The following is a 20,559-nucleotide window of genomic DNA, read 5'->3' as shown; positions in this document are numbered from 1 at the left end:
TAAAAATTATTATTATTATTTATTTTAAAAATAATAAAAATTTAAGAAATAAATCTAAATGACATATTAATATATAATTTAAAATTTTAAAATCATAATTTTGATAAATATTTTAACGGTCTATTTTGAAACAAATTTTATTTTCTACTTTCAATTATAAAAAAAATAAATTAAAAGTAACTATATATATATATATATATATATATATATATATATATATATATTTATATTTAATATGAAAATATAGTTTCCTTACTTTGGTAGGCTTTGATTGTTTATTATCTTCTCTCCTTCCATCTTCTTCATTCACATGATATGGGAGTATGACCTAGGGTTTGAATTCCAAATATCTCCTCATCAATGACTTGCCATACCCAATTCAGTGTACAGATCTTTCCGCTATCTTATTGCAAGCCCTTCAAATTTGTACTGTAAGGGGCCTTGTAGCTAGGTTTTTTTTTTTGGTTTTAGGGTTTTGTTTTGTTGAAAGGTGTAGAATAGATATGGAAGACGGTGTGTTTGAGGGTGGTGGGGCTGGTATTCATGAGGCTTCCAATCATCCGGATCTCAACCAATTTGGAGATACTTCCACAGGTTTTGCTTCTCTTCTTCTCTCCGTTTTAATTTTTCTTTTTCGATAGATTTTGTAATTCAGATTTTTTTTTTTTGTTTTCGTTCTTCTTTTTGGGATTTTGTAGATCTGCTTTCTGAGTCGGCTTTTGATTTTTCTTTTTCTTAAAAGTTTTTTTGGCAACCCAACAGAGGACCGTGCTGCTGTCTGATATCCGCTTTTGTATTATTATGGTGTTATTGTTGTTTTTTCGATTGGTTTATTTGGGTAATTAGTGCATTAATTATGACTGCGGAGTTCAGCCTCTGTTTGGTTGCCCAGAAAACTGGGAAAGAAAGGGAAATAAATTTCAATTATTTTGTGTGGACAGCCGTATTTAATTCCAACTGAAGATTGAATGCAGATTAAACAAAACAATCAGGAGTTTATAATTTTAAACCTAAATAGCATTCGCAAAACATTTTTTTATTTATGGAAATTCAGCTTAAAGTTTTCAGTGGTTGTATCTTAATTGACAAACTTGAAGTGTAATACTCATATTAGACGTGGTTGGTTGGAGGTTTTTGCCTTTGGGTTCCAACAAAAGAAAAATATATGGTTCAAAATTCTGATTCCATTCTTTTTCGGGATGGCTAATAGAGCATGAAGCTTCTACAGTTCCAGGGTGAGTTTGTGTTCTCTTTGGTGCTGATTCTGCAAGTGTACTTTGAATCTAACGGCTCAGCATGGGTTTCGAGTGTATTGACTTTGATTTCAGTGGTTGACCATCTGGTAATGCTCTTGTTTTAGTATTAATAGGAATGCTTGCCTGAACACCAGAGAACTACAGTTTCATTATGTGTTGCAGAGTTGTTGTGCACTTTTTTTTGGGCATCTGGTTCTTGTGCTGCTACTGGCTGTTACCATCATAGCTTGTGTTCTTATCATACATATTATGGGCTCGCTGCATTTTCAATATATGTTGATTCCATGGTCAAGGATTTTATCCCCTTTTATTTCATATTTTCCATATGTATGGAATAGTGTTCTGTTAGAATTTGTCTTATCCTCCATGCTGTAAATAAGTGGAGTATTGATGAATCTTTTGTTTTTTGGTTGTTTTCCTTTCTCGGCATATGCAGTATTTGATGCTTCACAGTATGCATTTTTTGGTAAAGACGTCGTTGAGGAAGTTGAGTTGGGTGGATTAGAAGATGAAGATTTGCCTGTAGCTGGGTTTGATGAAGAGGAGTTCCTGTTAGACAGGGAGGAGGTACCTTTCTTTTTCTATGATTTTTTATTTATGTATTTTTTTTTTTTAATTTTGGTCTTTTACTCTCGTATTTATAACCATACACAAATGTTGCACTTCCTCAAACATATCATCTCAATCAGGGTCGGAGGTTAAATCTTAGAAAGAAGAAATATGACTGCATTCTATAATACAAACACAAAATTAGAATGCAGTGTAGAATTGAAAATAATTTTTGAGAAAAAGGAATCATCTGTAAATTGAAGGTTATTTGGAATAAAATATCAAGAATGTGCATGCAATTTTTTTAAATATCTGTGATGGTGTTATACTTCTGTTAGTTTAGATTTTACAAATGGAATTGATTCGTGGACAGATAAGTTTTAATTAGGTTTTATTGATGTCTTTAATAATTTGATAGTAACTAATTTTCTGACATTTCTAAGGTTGTTTATATTAGTGTTTGCTAAATTTGTGATAGCAGTATGAAGAAGAAGAGGTATTCTTATTTGGGCATGTTAAGTATAGTAGATATGAACTCCAGTTTCATTCTTTAATTCTAATTATCTGTTTTTTTTTTGATACGTAAATCGAAATATATTAAGCAAAAAAGGCCAATAGCCACACAGTATACAGGAGATATACAAGGCGACTATAACCTCTCAACAAAAAAACAAAAGAGACCAAGAAGACCTCACCCCCCCTAGGTGGATGCTAGCCACTCTAAAAAACCTAGAAGGGATATAGAATCCTCTCCAATATCCAATCTAGACCAGCCCCACAAGTTACAAACAAAAAAATTCTTTAACTTCTGAATATGTAGCTCACCCCCCTTAAAGGCTAATCTATTCCTTTCTTTCCAAACCGTCCAAAAAATACATAACGGGATGGATTTCCAAATTTTTTTCCTTTTTTTCCCCACAAAAGAACCTCTCCAGCTCAATAGGACCTCCTTTACAGTTTCTGGAAAGACCCACTTTACACCTACAAGCCCAAGGACTAATTCCCAAAGGGCTCTAACCACTGTACAGTGAATAAGGATATGATTTACAGATTCTTCTGCACAACCACACAAAAAACAGCAATTCGGGAGATGCCATCCTCTTCTTTGGAGTCTATCAAGCGTTAACACCTTCTCCCACGATGCCTCCCACGCAAAGAAAGCGACTTTGGTAGGAACACTATTCACCCAAATGCTTTTTTCCGGGAAAACAATGTCACTGGGATTGACTAAACCACTGTACGCCATCTTGACTTTATATCTACCGCTTTTTCCTCCCTTCCAAGAGATTGAATCTTCCTCCAAAGCCGGCCTAAGCCCTCTCAACTTAAGGAGCAGATCTCCTACCATGCCCACCTCCCAGTCATTAAAATTCCTCAAGAATCTTAGATTCCAACCTCCTTGATCAGAATTCTGGTCCCACATCTCCTCCACCGTAGCATTCCTGTCAACCGCCAAGGCAAAGAGGTGCGGGAAAGATTGAGACAACGCTGTACCCGCACACCACACATCAGTCCAGAATCTGATCTTATTGCCCTTCCCCACCCTAAGCTCTAGGCTGTCCCAGCACCATTCATTTTCCTTCATAATCTCCTTCCACACCCCTACTCCAAACGCCCCATTAGGTTTTTTAGACCTCCACCCGTATTCTTCTTGCCCATACTTTGCCCAAATCACCTGCTTCCATAGATTCTCTCTTTCACATGCGTATCTCCATATCCATTTACCAAGCAAAGCTTTGTTCATAAGGCCCAGCCTTCTCAAACCCAGCCCACCCCTCCCTTTGTCCCCACACACTATCTCCCATTTCACCAAGTGTGCTTTCCTCTCCATATTTCCCCCTCCCCATAGGAAGTCTCTTTGTAATTTTTCTAGCCTTCTAACAACTATATTGGGCATCCGGAATAGAGACATTTGGTAAATGGGTATGCTGGCCATGGTGCTTTTAATCAGAGTGATTCTCCCACCTTTGGAGATGTATTGCCTTTTCCATAACGCGAGTCTTCTCCTCACTCTTTCTTCCACCCCGTCCCACATCGAAGAGGCCCTATTAGGAGCCCCTAAAGGTAGGCCCAAGTACTGGGATGGCAAAGATCTCACACGACACCCTACCTCCGCTGCCAGCTCCTCAATATCATCCACCTCACCCACCGGGATGATTTCACTTTTGCTCAAATTAATCTTTAACCCCGAAGCAGCTTCAAACCAGAAGAGAACCCAACTTAAGTGACTCAGGTGCTCTTTGTTGGCCTCACAGAAAATAATTGTATCATCAGCAAAAAATAAATGAGAAATGTTCAAAGCACTCTCTCCGCCTTCCCGAATGCTACACCCTGATAGGAAACCCCCTTCCACAGCTCTCCTCAGAAGGATACCCAACACTTCCATGCCCATGACGAAGAGGTAAGGAGATAGAGGATCTCCTTGGCGGAGCCCCTTAGTACTCGGAAAGAAACCAGCAGGAACCCCATTCACTAAGACAGAGAATCTTGCTGTAGATATACAACTCCACATCCAACCCAACCATTTTTGCCCAAAGCCCATTTTTTGAAGAACTTTCATTAAGAACTGCCAATTCAAGCTGTCATAGGCTTTCTCAATGTCCAATTTGCAAATGACCCCCTTCTCTTTTCTTTTTTGCCACGAGTCTATCACCTCATTTGCAATTAGGGAGGCATCAAGAATCTGTCTACCCATCACAAAGGCATTTTGAGCAGGGGAGACCACTTTCCCAATCACTTTTTTCAGCCTATTAGCCAGTACTTTAGCCAACAATTTATACAACCCCCCCAAGAGACTAATAGGTCTAAAATCCCCAATATTTTCAGCCCCACCTTTCTTAGGAATCAGGACCAAGAATGTATTATTTAGGCTCTTGAGAAACGTTTTCTGCTCATGGAACTCCTTGAACATTGCCAAGATCTCCTCTTTAACAAAACCCCAACAACTTTGCCAAAAAGCTACTGTAAAGCCATCCGGCCCCGGGGCTTTATCCCCATTCATCTCCAACAATGCTGAATGAACCTCCTCCTCAGAAAAAGGGGATTCCAAATTTTCTGCATCTTGTTGACTGATCTGGTCTAAGCACAGCCTCCCAATATCAGCCTGCCACCCCGCTTCTTTTGAAAGCAGCTTCTGATATGCATTTGCCACTCCATCCCTCACTTCCTGCTCCTCCGTAAGGCTCACCCCATCAATTTTAATTCTGTCCAGATAATTATTCCTACGATTTGCATTTGCTATACGGTGAAAATAACCCGTATTTCTGTCCCCTTCCCTTAGCCAGATCTCCCGTGATAATTGTCTCCAATGTGTTTCCTCCAAAAGCACCCATTTTTGATAATTTACCTTAGCTTCATTTTTTAATTCTGTTTCCTCCATTGACAGAATTCTTTCACTTTCTACACAGTCCCAAAATTCCACTTGTTGCAGGGCTGCCGCTTTATTACATCCCAGATTCCCGAACACCTCCTTGTTCCAAATTTTTAATTTCTGTTTAATTTCCTTCAACTTAGTAGCCAATATGTAACTAGCACTGCCTCTCACCTCAATCTCCCACCACCATCTTCGAATCATATCTTGGAATCCCTCCACCTTAAGCCACATATTCTCAAATCTAAAGGGAGAGGGGCCTCTTCTCAGACCTCCTCCCTCTAGTGAGACCGGGAAGTGATCAGATAAAGGCCGAGGCAGTCTACTCTGTAAAACGCTACTAAACTGATCCAGCCAGCTGGTATTCACCAAAAACCTATCCAATCTAGCCCAAGACTGATTGTTAGGTCCCCCACTCCAAGTAAACACTCCCCCTTGCATAGGAATATCCCTCAGCCCTAATTCATCAGCAACCTGGGCAAATCTCCTCATAGCTGAAGATATTCTCCCCTGTCTATTCCTTTCCCTTTGGAACAAGGTGATGTTAAAGTCACCTCCTACACACCACGGGTCTTCCCAGAGGCCTCTGATCGCCCCAATTTCTTCCCACAGCCACTCCCTTTCCTCTTTAGTGAAAGGTCCATAAACTCCCGTGAACACCCAAACCATCCCATTATCCACATTTTTGAATCTGCAGGATAAAGAGAATTGGCCCTCCTCCCAATCCATAATCTCCAATGTCCTTTTGTCCCAACATATCAGAATTCCTCCCGCAGTCCCGCTTGCATCCAGGGCCCTCCAATCCAAAAATCTTCCCGACCCTAGACTTCTTGCCACCCCCTCCGACATTGATTGGATTTTTGTTTCCTGGATACACATTAGATCTACCCTCTGATTCCTTATAAATGTCTTAATGATTTTCCTTTTCTCCTTTTCATTCACCCCCCTCACATTCCAGCTCAGCAATTTTAGCTTCATTGTAGCACTGAAAGATGGCACCCTTTACCCTTTGGTGGGTCTTTCTGCTTCCTTCCCTTCTCATAATTCACTGAGCACTCCAACCTCTTCAATTCCCTTTCAAACTTGGACTTTTCTAGCAGCACCTTATCATGTATTCTCTCCCTTCTTTTTCTGATTTTAATCAAAAAGTCCAGGATTTCCTTTTCTAAACCCTCAGTCGAAAATCCCAAGAAGTGACTGAATTTTGCCAGGCTGCTTTCCTCCCATCTCTCCTCCTTCTCTCCCCTTTCAGCTTGAGGGTCGTTCAATCCTGGACCCCACTCCTCATCCCTATACATAGTGCTGCCGCCATTATTCTCTACCAACGCCCAGCATCCAATTACATTCTCCTCTGACCCTTCACTCGGTACTACACACAAGGGAACCTCAAACTGAGGCTCCACCCCAGCATTTCCAGAACGATCGTAATGCCCCCCCTCCGGAGCCCGATCAAGAGAAAAAGAAATAAGATGAGAAGACCCAGGCACCCTTTCCCCCCTCAACAAAAGGACAGACCCGTACCTCATAGCTTCCTCAATAAGCGTCGAATCTGTCGCCGAGTGCAAGAACTTCGTATTTCTCTTTCTCAAATCCTCTGTCTCCCAATTTTTTAGAACTTCTTCCTCCATGTTGCTCTCGTTATTTACCAATGGAGAGGCCGGCGAACACACCTTCAGTTGCTGATCTTTATTGGTGTCTTGAAGCAGTGGCTTACTTGGGCTTTCCTCCAGGTCCATTCCTCCATCACACGATGGGCTTTCCTCCTCAGTAGTCCACCATGTTTTTGATGGCCCAGCCTCCTGCCCAGCTAGCACTCCCACCACTCCTTTTAGCTTTAAGTTTAAGCCCATCGTTGCCCCTTGATTGTAAGGCCCACCCACCCTCTTCATTCCTTTTGGTCCCAAATCTGGGCCTGCCGATTGAGGCCCAAAATCCACAGCGTCCTGGGTTGACCGGGCCCCCGATCCTCCTTGGTCCCATTTTTCAATCACCCGGCCCACTTCTCCCTCCTGAATCCCCATCATTTTTTCTGGCAGCAGCAGCGCCTCGAGCTGTGTGCCTTCCACCTCCTTCCCCACTCGCGTAACAGCGCGTGAGGCACCATCACCCCTAACCTCTCCTCTGGTACTCTGGGTCACTTCGCTCCTATTCTCCTGAGCCTTTTTCAGAGACGGTTTCAGCTCCCACCAGAGGGCAAGAGCGTACACCTTCTCCTCCACTGAGATCTCCAACCTACTTGGCAGGTCTTCCCCGTTTGTTCTGATCAGGATTCGCGCCCATTGAAGCTCCTGCATCTTTTCCGTCCTAGGGTCCATTGCTATAAATCCGCCACACTCCTCCCCCACTCTTCTCAAGATGGTTTTGTTCCATAGCGATAATGGTAACCCTACGATCCTGACCCAAACTTCATTTGTAATCTCCACCTCTTCCGAGCACCCGATCCTAGGGTTCCATCTTTCTAGTCTCAAATGAGCCCCGTCAAACGATCTATTCCCCGTGGACATTACCCGAATAGCTTCACCCAAAATCTCGAACTCCAGCAGAACCCTATTCTTTTCCATCCTTGCCAGCCCCAGATTACCCTTCAGCCCCCAAACTTTTGACATTGTTTGCCCCAACGATTCCAGATCCTCTCCTCCTGCTGAGCAAGGATCCCAACTCCCAATAATGCAGTGTTCCAGCTTTCGCAAATTGTTTTGGACTTCCTCCTTTCTCACCTCCATCCTAACTAGTTTTCTATCTCTATTCTTCTGTTTCTTCACCACTTCCGCATACGATACTTCCATCCCAAGTTTCCCTCCACACCACTCTTTCTGCTTTTGCTCCTTTCTCCCACTGAAACCTCCCATTTGTTGAATTTTCTCCGCCATGGTCACCCATCCCCCCTTTTCTCCCCTACCTTTCGGAACGATGATACTATGCCTCTTCTTCTCCAGATCTACTACCTCCAACCTGAGATAGAGACCCCCCTTGTTCTCGCCACGTACCAGGGAGTAGGATCTCCCATTCTCTTTCCAGCCCCTTTCCCATTTTCCTCCTTTCCCATCCTTAATACAATACTCTAGGCCCTCCGACAGAAACCCTAGACTTGCCAGCCCCAATCTAACCCAAGAAGAAATCCCTTTCTTCATCTCCCAGATCTCAACTTGGATTTTTCCCCGTTTCTCTTCTAAGTTGATCTCGAAGGTCTTAGATTCGACGACAAAGCTTTTCCTCTCCCTTTTCCTTCGCTTCGTCGCACCTTCACCCCCTTCATCACCTCCGCTCTCGCGCTCTCTCGCTCTCTCTCTCTCTCGCTCACCCATTTTTTTTTGGGGTATATATTCTTATGAATTCCCAAAGTGTCACCCAAATGGTAACACATACCATGGATACTCCTTAATTCTAATTATCTGTTGGTGACATGATTTGCTCCTATTTGTCCTTCTTTGGGTGCAAGAATTGGAAATTTGATGTATACATCTGGACTCTTCACCTTTACCTAACATACTCGGGTTGACGTGACATAAAAGAGAAAGGGTTTTTTTTTTTTTTAATATATAATTCTTTTATCAAGAATATGTTATTTTTTTCTTGTAATTGATTTTTATTGACTTTTTTTTTTCTTTATTATGTCATATCCAAATATGGAGAAATCAATGGGGATAGAGTGCCCTAGAGGTGAGAGTGTATTTTGGAGTAAGCTTATGGAAGGCCATTATAAGAGGATGGTATGATTTTAAAATCAGGACAGCTATTCAGGTTAGATAGGTTGGTGAGAGTCCTTTGAAAGTGGTTTTCCCATTCCTTTCTGTTTAGCCTCTGACAATGATGCGATGGTTGCAGGATTGTGGGAAGGGAAAAGGAATGGAGGCCATTGGTCTGTACGGTACGGAAGGCACTTTTAGGTTTGGCAACTTGATGGTTCAAATTTTCAAGTTCATTCAGTTAGAGAGAGTACAAGGAGTAGGGGTGGAAAACCTATAATGGAAAGAAGATGAGAAAGGAAACTTTGGTGTTAAGTCTTACTATGGTTTTTTATGTGGCGGGAGTAGAGTGATGTTTACTGCCAAAGAAATTTGGAGGTCCCAAGCCCTTTTGACAACCTGTATTTTTTGTTTTTTGTTTTGTATTTTGTTTTATTTTTTATTTTTTTTTATAAAAAAATTGGGGGAAGATCCTAACCATAGATATCATCATAACAAGAGGGTGGATGATGGTTGATAGATGTGGCCACTCCAAAGATAGTGAAGAAACAACTGATTGCATCCTTATTCATTGTGATAGGACCAAAAAGTTGTGGAATCTTATTTTAGTAATTTTTGGGTTAAAATAGATGTATTTGGACACAGTGAAAAACCTTCTCTTAGGGTGGAAGGCCAAGGCAATAGAGAAAAGGCAAAAGAAAATTTGGTGCATGGTTCCTTTATGCTTATTTGGTGTATGGTTCCTTATTTGGTGCATTTGGAAAGAGCGTAATAGAAGGATACTCTATGAGGAAGAGTTGTTAGGTCAAAGATTGAAGGGGACCTATTTGAAATCCGTGTTGGAGTGGTCATGGGATGCAATGGGGATGGAGATTGTTACAATGTTGGATTTTTTAGGTAGCCTTAATTGTGATTAGATTGGTCTGCTTGTGGGCTATCTTGTTCAGTTGGGTCTTTTTTTGAGCCTTTTGTATACCACAAGTGTACATTGGATGCACCTCTTTTGCTTAGTGTTCTCTTAATATAATTTCTATTTGTCTATCAAAAAAAAAAAAAAAAAAAAATTCACAAAATGATGTTCCTTGATTTCTTTCCACCTGTTTTTGATGATGGTTGCTTCTTGAAGCTTTTATTAATCTTAGATGGCTGCTCTTGGCAGAGTCATCTATGTACAGTTTTTGCAACAATAAGTTATAGAGAACTTCTGATTCTGGGAGTTCACTCTTGTACTACTTTAAATGCTGTTTTGCTGCTTATCCCAAGTCACTGTAGATTTTGCTCTGGTTTGTGCATTTTGTCTGCATTTTGGTAGAGATGTATTTTCCTGTTGCAAGCCATTCTTTTGTTTTTGTTAGATTTACCTTCTAAATTGGTAAATCACTCTCCCATGGAGTTTTCACTGCGTAGCTGGACTGGGCTGAGGCTTTCCATAAGAATGAGAATCTTGTGTTTTCCAACCTCTGGTGTTTTACAGTGAGAATTTTGTGTTTTACTACCTCTGGTGTTTTACTGGATATCTCTTTCCATTCTCCCTCTCTTTCTCTCTCTCTGGATAAATGGAAGGTTGAGAGAGAGAGAGAGAGAGAGAGAAAGAATACCAATGATATATTATTCCAATACAATATGTAAGGTTTTCTTTTCTCTGCGTACCTGGACGGGGCTGAGGCCTAATAATCTGTATGAAATTTTTTAGATGATGAAATTTAGGTAAATTCCTGCACAGGGTTCATTCAGAAGTATCTTTTATTTTTTATTTTATTTAATATTTTAAATAATTTTAAAATGTGGAGGGATTGTTGGAATCATTTTGTTATTTGCTTCATGGTTCAAATTGACTGGCTTGCAAATCTTTCTAGGGAGTCGGGGGTTTAAGAAACAACATGCATAGAGCACATATATGCATTTTTCATCAAGGAACTGATCATTTCGTGTTACACTGTGGAATGGAGTCATTCCACACCTGTGAATGGAGAATTCATTATTATAATTTTTAGTCTTAGATAGCTGTTTCAGAACCCAGTCATTTGTGTGTAGTTTCTAAATGATAAGACTTGAACAAGCCAAGGGGCTAAATGATGTTGTACTTTTTGGTAATATTTGCTTATCTAAATTGATTGTAGGAGTCATTTAGTTTGGGCGACGGTCCCCAAGGAAGTATCTGAATCTAATCATCTGTGCTTAGTTTCTAACTGATAAGATTCTGCAACTCAAGAAGTTCAATTATTTAAACCGATATCTTCTGATCCAATATGACAGGAGTTAATTTATTGTGGGGGAAGCTCCCTGAAGAAGTGACATATAGGCTTTCACTGGAATTTTGGTATAGATGCCTCAAATGGATTGAGTGACAACCCATTTTTGTTCAGCTATTTAAAATGATATCTTCTGATCCAAAGTGGCAGGAGTTAATTTATTTTGGGTGAAGCTCCTTGAAGAAGTGGCGGATAGGCTCTCACTGGCATTCCAATATAGATGCCTCAAATGGGTTGAGTGGCAACCCGTTTTTGGGCATTTTTACAACCTTTAATAATTCATTAAATCATTTATTTCTGATAAAAAAAAATTTAAGTAATTTGTCTGTTAAGTTCTCAGCTCTCTGTTATTTTTCTATTGGGAAATCTGGCCTTGCTGTTGAGGTCACCCTCACCCAAGAAGGGGGGAAAATTGTAATCTTGTGTTTACCAGCTTTGTTTTATCATTTGACATGTTAATACATTCTAGTCTCTCTCTCTCTCTCTCTGTCTCTCATCCTCTCTTGACGTAAACACATATCCCTTCTTTAAATGCTCAGTATTTTGCTAGATAAGTGGATAAAGATTTAGTTTTGACTTCTAACTATTCAAATGCATTACTTGCTAGATTTTTTTTTTAATGATCAGAGCAGTACTCTTTAGTTTATGCAACTGATTTTTTATTTTTTGCTCACATTTTCAGGGTGAAGTTCTAAGGTCTTTATCTGATATTGATGATCTTGCTAGTACTTTTTCAAAGGTGAGGTTTCTGAAACACTGTCTTATAGAAAAAGATTTCCTAAACATGGAGATGATATGGCAGTGGTGTGTGTAAAAAAAAATTAGCTTGTTACATGATTGTCCTGTTATGGACTTGGTGCCTTTTTGAATCCTTTGATTAAATTCTTAAGTTTAAAAATATTGGTGTGTTCTCCTGTTAGATGCATTTGTCAGCACACTATTGTTTGGATTTAGGTTGATGCACTACCAAACTTACATAAGGTCTTATGTTTACTTGATTTGAAGCTCATGGACTCTAAAAGCTGCAGCTTTTCCTGTTATTTTGAATATATTATAAGATATTCATTTTGCCATATGAATAGCCTGCACATCATCTACAATTAGAATCTGAGCCTGTGTAATGGTGGAAAAATTACTAAGTGAGCATTAAGAATTGCATAACCATTGACATCCCACATTTCCTAATGATCTTGACCACATTGGTGTGGAAAAATGACAATGAAAAGTTAGGGTGAAAGATTTTTATCCCACTACAAAAGGGGTGGGTTCTGTCCGTTCAGATAGAATATTCTTGTATGGAACTCAATTCCAGGACTCCAAACATGACCTATTGGTGCCATCTCCCCATTTTTTCTGACACACATCATATTCTGAAAAGTACTGTAATTTTCTTGTCTAATTTGGTTCACCAATTTAAAAGGATGATAAAATGGCCCTATCAAAGTCTTGGCTCATCAATTTTGATGGTTAAATTCTTCTAATTTATTTTACTAGGTGGTTCGTTAAATCAACATGTTGCCTGCCAATGAACGCATTTCTCATAATCCCCTATACATATGTATATATGTCTTTAGAAAGAAAATTAGGAATTGAGAGAACAGGGGAGTGAAATGTCTTATTCCCCAAAATTATATTAATCTGGTATTTACTGGCAGGATTCTCCACACATATGCATTTTGTTAGTTCTGATTTTGACTCATAAGTGGTTACATCCTAATGTTATATTCTGGGTTATTTGTTTCTTGTGTTCTAAGTTCTGTTTGTTTTGTCACAGTTGGAAACAGGTGTTAGTGGACCAAGAAATGCAGGAATTATTGGTGATAGGGGATCCAGAGAAAGTGAGTACAAATCTTGCATATCCTTTTTTAGTTTACTATAGTTGATTTTTAATTCCTTTTTCAGAACTAGTGCCATTGAAACACTTTTTGTTTTTTTTTTCTTTTGGTGTGTTTTAGTTCTATATGTATAGTAAGGATTTGTCTTGAGAAGATTTAGGGAGAATTTTTATGGTATGGGGGTTGCTAGGAGAGAAAGATGCACTTGGTTATGTGGACGACCATCCTTTGTGAGAAGACAAAGGGAGGACTAGGTATTTGAAAATAGAAATCCTGGCATCATAAGTGTGAAGAATGAGCTAGAAGAACGGCTTTGAGAGGTGGTTGGTGTTGGTTTGCAGTGGAGTAAAAACTTTTGACCTTTCTGTGGAGGAGGTTGATGAGTATTTGGAAAGATGGTGCAAAGGTTGGGTGGAGGTTTAAGTTGGAATGACGTTTGAATGGGGCAGGGAGGTTTTTATTTTGCTTTGTTGTGGCTGAAGAGGAGAAGAGGTTCTCGTTGGTTTTCCCCAAGGGGACGGGTTTTCATGGGGGTTGGTCGGTTCTGGTGGAGAAGCTGCGCTCTTTAGGTGTAGCTCCCTCTTCTGAGGTTAGGAGAGTGGGTTCCCCTGCTAAGGTGAGGAGCATCTCAAGGGAGACAACCCTTGGGTCTTTTGCTGATGTCATTAGGAAAGCTCATGGAGTGGCCAGCGAAACTGTTTGGGTTTAGATTGGAGATATAGTGGTGTGAGACAGGGAGGAGTCATTGTGCAGTTGTTTGGTCGGTTGGTTTGGCGAGGTTTTAAAGCAGTAACCTGAACTTTCCTTTTTGAAACCTCTTGTGATTGCTCTTTTGTCTCTGAAGGGGGGTTGAAGATTTCAGGTTTTGGAGGTAACTTGCTCTTATTTGATTTTGAGATATTTGCTGAGGCAGAAAGGGTGCTTGCAAGAGGTTCTTGAAGGGTTAAGGAGAGAGTGCTGCACTTGGTAAGGCGGACTCCCAAGGTTGGTTGTCTGAGGAAGGGGTCATGCCAAGGAGATGTGGATGAGGGTATTGGATTTCGTGTTACACCTGTGGAGTCAGGTGGTGTTTAAGAAGATTGGGGATGAATGTGGTGGGTTTGCTGCTGTGGATGAAGACAGCTCTTTTGAATAATCTGCATTGGGCCAGGATTTTGGTGCATCCTGTTAGGAGTTTTTTTACCTAGCTTGTTGCAAGTGGTAGTGGGCAACTCCAGCTTCTCCTTACAACTGTGGTGGGAAGCTTCGCCAGGTTTTTTGTTTGTGGAGCCTAGAAGAAGAGACTGTGTGCCCAGTGAGCAAGAAGTTGGGGCAGGAGTGGGAGTTTTCTCATGCGCCGATGATGGGAGGGGACTGCAACCCTTGGGTCCTACAGCAGCTGTCGAGTTGCTCTGCTGCAGGTCTAAGGTGGCGGGTGAGGGTGCTGCAGGTTTTGACGCAAAAGCAGCTGCTGTAGGTTTGACTTGTTGCAGGCCAAAGTTGGTACGAGAGGGAACAGTGGACTCTATAGCAGTATCTGTTAAGGGAAAAGGAAGAGAGGAGGGGGGATTTCCTAGGACGTGAAAAGAGGGTTACAGCTGTTATGGGAGGTGGTGGGGTAGTTGGGCCTGATGTCATTGTGAAGGCTGGTGGGGAGGTTCTTGGGTCTTCTTCTTTGGGCCGACAAGGGTTGGGAGAGGCTTGCAGTGTTGAAAATGGGGATGCCTTTGTGTTTTCGGATATAAGAGTGAAGGGTCCACTAAGATTGGGCCTGGCCCAAGTTTGTACTAACAGAATTGTGGGAAGGGCCTCAGAGGAGGTTGGGCCTTTAAGTGGAGCTTTAAAGGTGATGAGGGCTTGTTAGGGCTTGCTCCTTCTGCAGAGAAGGTGCAGGAGGGGTGTGTTCTTTGCGTGCTTGAGAGTAGAAGAGGAGAAAGCTTTGGCGGATCTGTCAGGAGAAGAGGGCAGAGTATAGCCTCTGCCGAGGAGGCACCTAGAGTCGAGCCGCCCTGTGGTCTTGATGTCCTCTTGTGTGAGGGGGGTAGCGAGCCTTTTTCTGTGGATTCGTTAACTTCTTGAGCTGCGATTACAGATGAGGCACTCGTGGCGGAGGCGAATGGGCAATCTGGGCCTTCCCCCCTTTCCTTGGGTCCTCGAAGTCCTCGATGTCAGCCGCTAATGATGGTGCTGCAGGATGACAGCATGCTGGATCTCTCGGGGAAGACTATGAAGGAGCCCTCTGGTATGGAGATGGTTGCTAGGGCCGAGGAGTTGGAGTGTTAAAGGGATGTGGACTTCGGTGCCTTGGAGGGAGAGGATTTTAATAGCCTTCCTAGTGGTTTTGTTGAGTTCAGTAATTGTTTGGGGATGCCAGTTGCGGGCTTTGAGAAGGAAATTTGTGCTATTGTCAGAAAATTGGAGTAAAGAAGAGGTTGTGGGGGTAAGAAAAGGTCTTCTTCCCGTTTCAAGAGGGAAATGCGAAAGTTAAGAGTGCTTGATTAACTACAATAGCTCTCCGTTCACTGCTAGAGGAAAGGGGAGTGGTGCTGGGGATTGAGGAAAGAGGGTGCTTCCAGTTGTAGGGTTTTTCTATTGTTTAGCCTTGTTGTTTGGGTTGTTTCTGCTTTTCTTTCTGTTGGTTAGGGCTGCTTGTTGTTAGGGTGGTGGGTTTTTCTCTTCTTTTCCTTTTTTGGTTTGCTTTTGGGCCCAATTTGTTTACTCCGTGCATACTTTTTAGCACCTTTTTTCAAGTGCTTCAATATATCTTTTCTTATAAAAATAAAGTTGTATATGTATATGTTACGAGTTCGATTGTCTTCATGCTAGCCTTCAAATTGTCCTTTTATCTTTTGTTATGGTCATAGCTACAAATCCTGTGACAACCATTCCATGACTAGATTAGCTCTTGAAGACCTATGTTACATGGAGCAGGTTCAAAATGATGCTATCAAACTCCTGTATCTCAGTATACTTGCTGAAAGAAACATGAGAGCCCCAACTTGTTATCATTAATTATTATGACCACACCCATCAACTTTAATCTTGCTCAGATAATTCATCTTCTGTAGGCTTTTTGGCAATTCATTGAAAAAAGTTTGGTGTTCCAATTAGCTTCCTTATCCCACGTGGCTCTAGATTTTCACCCCCAACTTGCTTCCTTATAATCTGCTAGTGGCTGCATTCCTCAAAGGCCAAGTTTCTAGGCCTTAAGTCCTTAGAGGTCCTTCTCTTTCCCATAGTTTTAAAAGTCTCAAAGCGCACCAAGGCGCAAAGTAGTCCTGGAGCCTGAGGCGCAAGACGTGCTTAAGGCGCAGGCTTTAGTGAAGTGAGGCGTACCTTAATTTACATATATATTTTTATATAATATAATCAAATTTAACAATAATTTATTTGTCCTAAATACATAAATCATCAAATATCATCCACAACTTCAATTTAATCAACAAAAAAAATAAAATAAAGAACTCCAAGCATAAAAACAAATCCAAATCCATATTGCAAATCATAGTTGTGAAAGGCGCACCTAATGGAAGGTACGTGACTATTTTCCCTCTATTTTTCTCCTATTTTTCCTCTTCTTCTTCTTCTTCTTCTTCACTTCTCCATTGCACAACTGAGGCTAGGGCACGATTGGGAGTGGTGTCGAGTTGAAAAATACCAGAAAAGGGGGTTGGAAAGGAAAACAGGGCCAAGACGGTGTCGTTTTGGCCTGTTCCTTTTAAAATTAAAAGGGCCAAAACGACGTCATTTTGGACCCATAAAGTAAAAAAGAAATTAGGGCTCAGCCCCAACCCTCTGCAACCTGACGGACTGAAGGAGAAGGAGGGGTCGGAGGGCGTACTTGGCCGGAGGCGAGTTAGATGACCGCATATCGCCTTGTCGGAGGTGAGCGCCTTGCGGCTTAAGCAGCGCTTTCGTGAAGGGGTGTCGCGCCGCCCCGAGCCTAGGAGCGCCTTTCACAACTATGCTCTTTTCTTTGGATCCCACTGCATAAAGGAACACCCACAAAATTATCACTACCCCTCTAGCGCCTAGTCATAACTTCAAACTGATCCTCCTTTTTCATATGTTCTCAAATCTAAAAGGGGATTCCTGAAGCCTCAGGCAAGCCTAGTAAGTAGTGTTTTAGTGTGATATAAGAATGGGGGTATAAATTGGCTAATTTGCTTATTTACTTGGTTGTTTTGCAAGTGATATATTGTCCACTCATTTTATGGTATTTCCATGGAGATGTTAAATGTGTGCCTGATGGCATTGCATATCTTCTAGTTGGTCTCCCACTCTTCAGAATGGGTTTTCTTGCTGTATGTGAGGTAAAATGTGGGTTAGGGTCCTCAGGGAGATCCTCTGAGTGGGACCTGTCAAATGTATACCACTATATCTGCCTCTATCTTCTGCAATTGTATCATATTGACATTCAGCGAATAATTCTTGGAGCCTGATGATATGCTTCCTTTTTTTTTTTTCCTGGGTGTCATATTGCAACTGATCAAAGTTTCCTGAAATGTTCTTTTCAGGTTCTTCAGCTGCTGAATGGGCACAGGAAGAGGATCTACATTACTGGTTTGATCAACATATGTTTGAGACTGAAAGCCTTCAGGATGGCAAAAGATGGTCATCACAGCCCCATGCTTCTTCTGCCCATCTCTCAGAATTGAAGCCTCTGTACAGAACTTCATCATATCCTGAACAGCAGCAGCCACAGCAGCTCCAGCAGCATCAGCAGCAGCAGCATCACTACTCTAGCGAACCAATTCTAGTGCCAAAATCTTCTTTTACTTCTTATCCTCCCACAGGGGGCAGATCCCTGGAGGGTTCACCAAATCATCATTCACGCCACATCTCTCATCTTTCCGGCGGACCCCAGATTGCATTATCTCCATCAAACCTCCCTCCCTTTTCCAACCCTCAGCTTCAATTGCCCAGCTTGCATCATGGGTCCCAATTTGGTGGAAATTTACCTCAGTTTGCTCCTGGTCTCTCTGTTAATAGCCGACCACCAAGCCAATGGGTCAACCAAACCAACATATTTCCTGGAGATCATCCCAGTATCTTGAACAATTTGTTACAACAACAATTACCTCATCAAAATGGGCTAATGCCTCCACAGTTAATGCTGCAACAGCAGCCACAGCAGCATAGACTGCATCATCCAGTTCAGCCTTCATTTGGTCATTTATCAGGGCTGCAGTCCCAACTATTTAATCCCCATCTTTCCCCAGCTCCACCCATCATGAACAAATATGAAGCAATGCTTGGGATAGGTGATCTGAGGGATCAAAGACCCAAGTCAATGCAAAAAGGTAGACCGAATCATCGGTTTTCTCAACAGGGCTTTGATACTAGCAGTCAGAAGAGTGATGTTGGGTGGCCACAGTTCAGATCCAAGTATATGACAGCTGATGAAATCGAAAGTATCCTTAGAATGCAGCTTGCTGCAACACACAGTAATGATCCATATGTGGATGATTATTACCATCAGGCTTGTCTTGCAAAAAAATCTGCTGGAGCAAGATTGAAGCACCATTTCTGCCCAACTCACCTGAGGGAACTCCCTCCCCGAGCCCGTGCAAACAGTGAGCCACATGCTTTTCTCCAGGTTGATGCTCTTGGAAGGGTTCCATTCTCATCCATCCGCAGACCCCGTCCTCTTCTTGAAGTTGACCCTCCAAATTCATCTGTTGCTGGCAGCACTGAACAGAAAGTTTCTGAGAAGCCTCTGGAACAGGAACCGATGCTTGCAGCAAGAGTCACTATTGAGGATGGTCTTTGTCTTCTCCTTGATGTGGATGACATAGATCGGTTTTTACAATTCAATCAGCTCCAGGATGGTGGGACTCAGTTGAGGCGGAGACGGCAGAACCTGCTGGAAGGGCTCGCAGCATCACTTCAGTTGGTTGACCCACTTGGGAAACCTGGTCACACCGTTGGGCTGGCTCCCAAGGATGATCTTGTGTTCCTACGGTTAGTTTCACTTCCCAAAGGTAGGAAGCTTCTCTCAAAGTATCTCCAGCTACTCTTTCCAGCCGTTGAGCTCATCCGAATAGTCTGCATGGCCATTTTCCGCCATTTAAGGTTTTTATTTGGGGGCCTACCCTCTGATTCTGGAGCGGCTGAAACGACCACTAACCTCTCAAGGGTCGTTTCCTCATGTGTTCGTGGAATGGATCTCGGTGCTCTAAGTGCTTGTTTTGCAGCAGTGGTTTGTTCATCAGAGCAGCCTCCCCTTCGTCCTCTTGGAAGCTCTGCTGGTGATGGAGCTTCTGTAATACTAAAATCTGTGCTTGAACGGGCAACTGAAATTTTAACCGATCCTCATGTTGCTGGCAACTGCAATATGAATAATCGAGCCCTGTGGCAGGCCTCTTTTGACGAATTCTTTGGCCTTCTTACCAAGTACTGCTTGAACAAATATGATAGTATAATGCAGTCATTGCTCATGCAGGCCTCTTCAAACATGACAGCTGTGGGGGCAGATGCAGCTAGAGCCATCAGTAGAGAGATGCCAGTCGAGCTCTTGCGTGCAAGTCTTCCACATACCAATGAGCACCAGAAAAAGCTGTTACTGGATTTTGCACACCGCTCCATGCCTGTAATGGGATTTAATAGTCAGGGTGGCGGCAGTGGCAGTCATGTGAATTCTGAATCTGTTCTGAGTTGATGCAGAATCATGGTGAAATTTGACAGAGCTAGAGAAAAAGGATTTCTTAAAAAGCAAGTGTCAGGAACTAGTGATACTGGTGGATGTGTTGCCTGCATGCTTCCACACTCAATCGAATTAGGAGCAGCCTTGTGCAGTGAAGAAAAGCTTAAAGGGCAAGGGCATGTTGTGATCGGAGTCAGTTTAGAGAGTTAAGATTTTCTTGTTCATTCTGTCTCTTCCCTCAGAACTTTTGAACTGCTTCATGGGGAGAATATCTGTATTATGTTGAAACACCCATCTTTTTTTTTTCTTCGTCCCTTTTCCCTTTTCTTTTTTTCAAATGGGGGAGCTTATTATAATGCTCTGTCATGGAACTCCAGATAAAAAACTGGAGGCTTAGGAGGTGTAGATGTACAGGGTTCATTACAGATTACTTGCCATGTTCCTCCACTATTAGTTTCCAGGACATGGGAAGGATTTTGAGCACGTCCATCTGAAAGTGGTGTATTTGATTTGCTACTCTACTGGAATTGGCCTGGGTTCTGTGAGAACGTCGTTTGCCGTGTTTTTAGACGGTTTGATGGAAGTGTTCTTTCTTTGAACCTTCCTTTCAGTTTTCGTTTTCAGTATCTTGTTCTCTCTTCCATGTATTATCTACTGTAGACAGTCTCTATTTGGTCTCTTTAATGTTCAAATGGTGCATCCGTCCGGGGGGGTTCTTGCTCTGCAACTTCTGAAATTGAATGCTTGAAAACCTCATTGACAGCTTGTAGCTGATCAAGGCTTATACAGGATCATCGCCTGTCACTTCCATTTGATAATAGTTCTAAGGTTGAATATTTGTTGGATTGAATGTATACACTAGTGCTGGAATGTCTGTGATTTTGTAAAACCTTAGGAAATATAATAATCTGCTCTTTTCAATTCATATTTTATTTGAAGAAACTAATCACGTATGAAATGAGATCGTAACTTGTATTAAAAGCTAA

General features: G+C 41.7%; 1 protein-coding gene across 3 annotated transcripts; it reads left to right on the top strand.

Annotated features, from left to right (window-relative positions):
- Positions 1–218: 218 nt before the first annotated feature.
- On the top strand, positions 219–20,300 carry LOC100267869 (protein PAT1 homolog). Of its 3 annotated transcripts, none has more exons than XM_010646704.3 (5): positions 219–594; positions 1,693–1,823; positions 11,796–11,852; positions 12,888–12,951; positions 17,445–20,300. In XM_010646704.3, exons 1-5 carry the CDS (start codon positions 504–506, stop codon positions 19,586–19,588), a joined length of 2,487 nt encoding a protein of 828 aa, XP_010645006.1. In that variant the 5' UTR covers positions 219–503; the 3' UTR covers positions 19,589–20,300. The 3 variants fall into 3 exon arrangements, with proteins under 3 accessions (XP_010645006.1, XP_010645008.1, XP_010645007.1); XM_010646706.3 differs by lacking the exons at positions 219–594; positions 1,693–1,823 and adding exons at positions 8,701–8,916; positions 9,001–9,043; XM_010646705.3 differs by lacking the exons at positions 219–594; positions 1,693–1,823 and adding exons at positions 8,701–8,925; positions 9,001–9,043.
- Positions 20,301–20,559: the final 259 nt, after the last annotated feature.

The sequence above is a fragment of the Vitis vinifera genome, chromosome 19 (genome assembly GCF_030704535.1).
Source record: "Vitis vinifera cultivar Pinot Noir 40024 chromosome 19, ASM3070453v1".
Lineage (NCBI taxonomy): Eukaryota > Viridiplantae > Streptophyta > Magnoliopsida > Vitales > Vitaceae > Vitis > Vitis vinifera.
The sequence above is the reverse complement of the archived record's forward strand: the minus strand, read 5'-3'. Positions and strand labels throughout refer to the sequence as shown.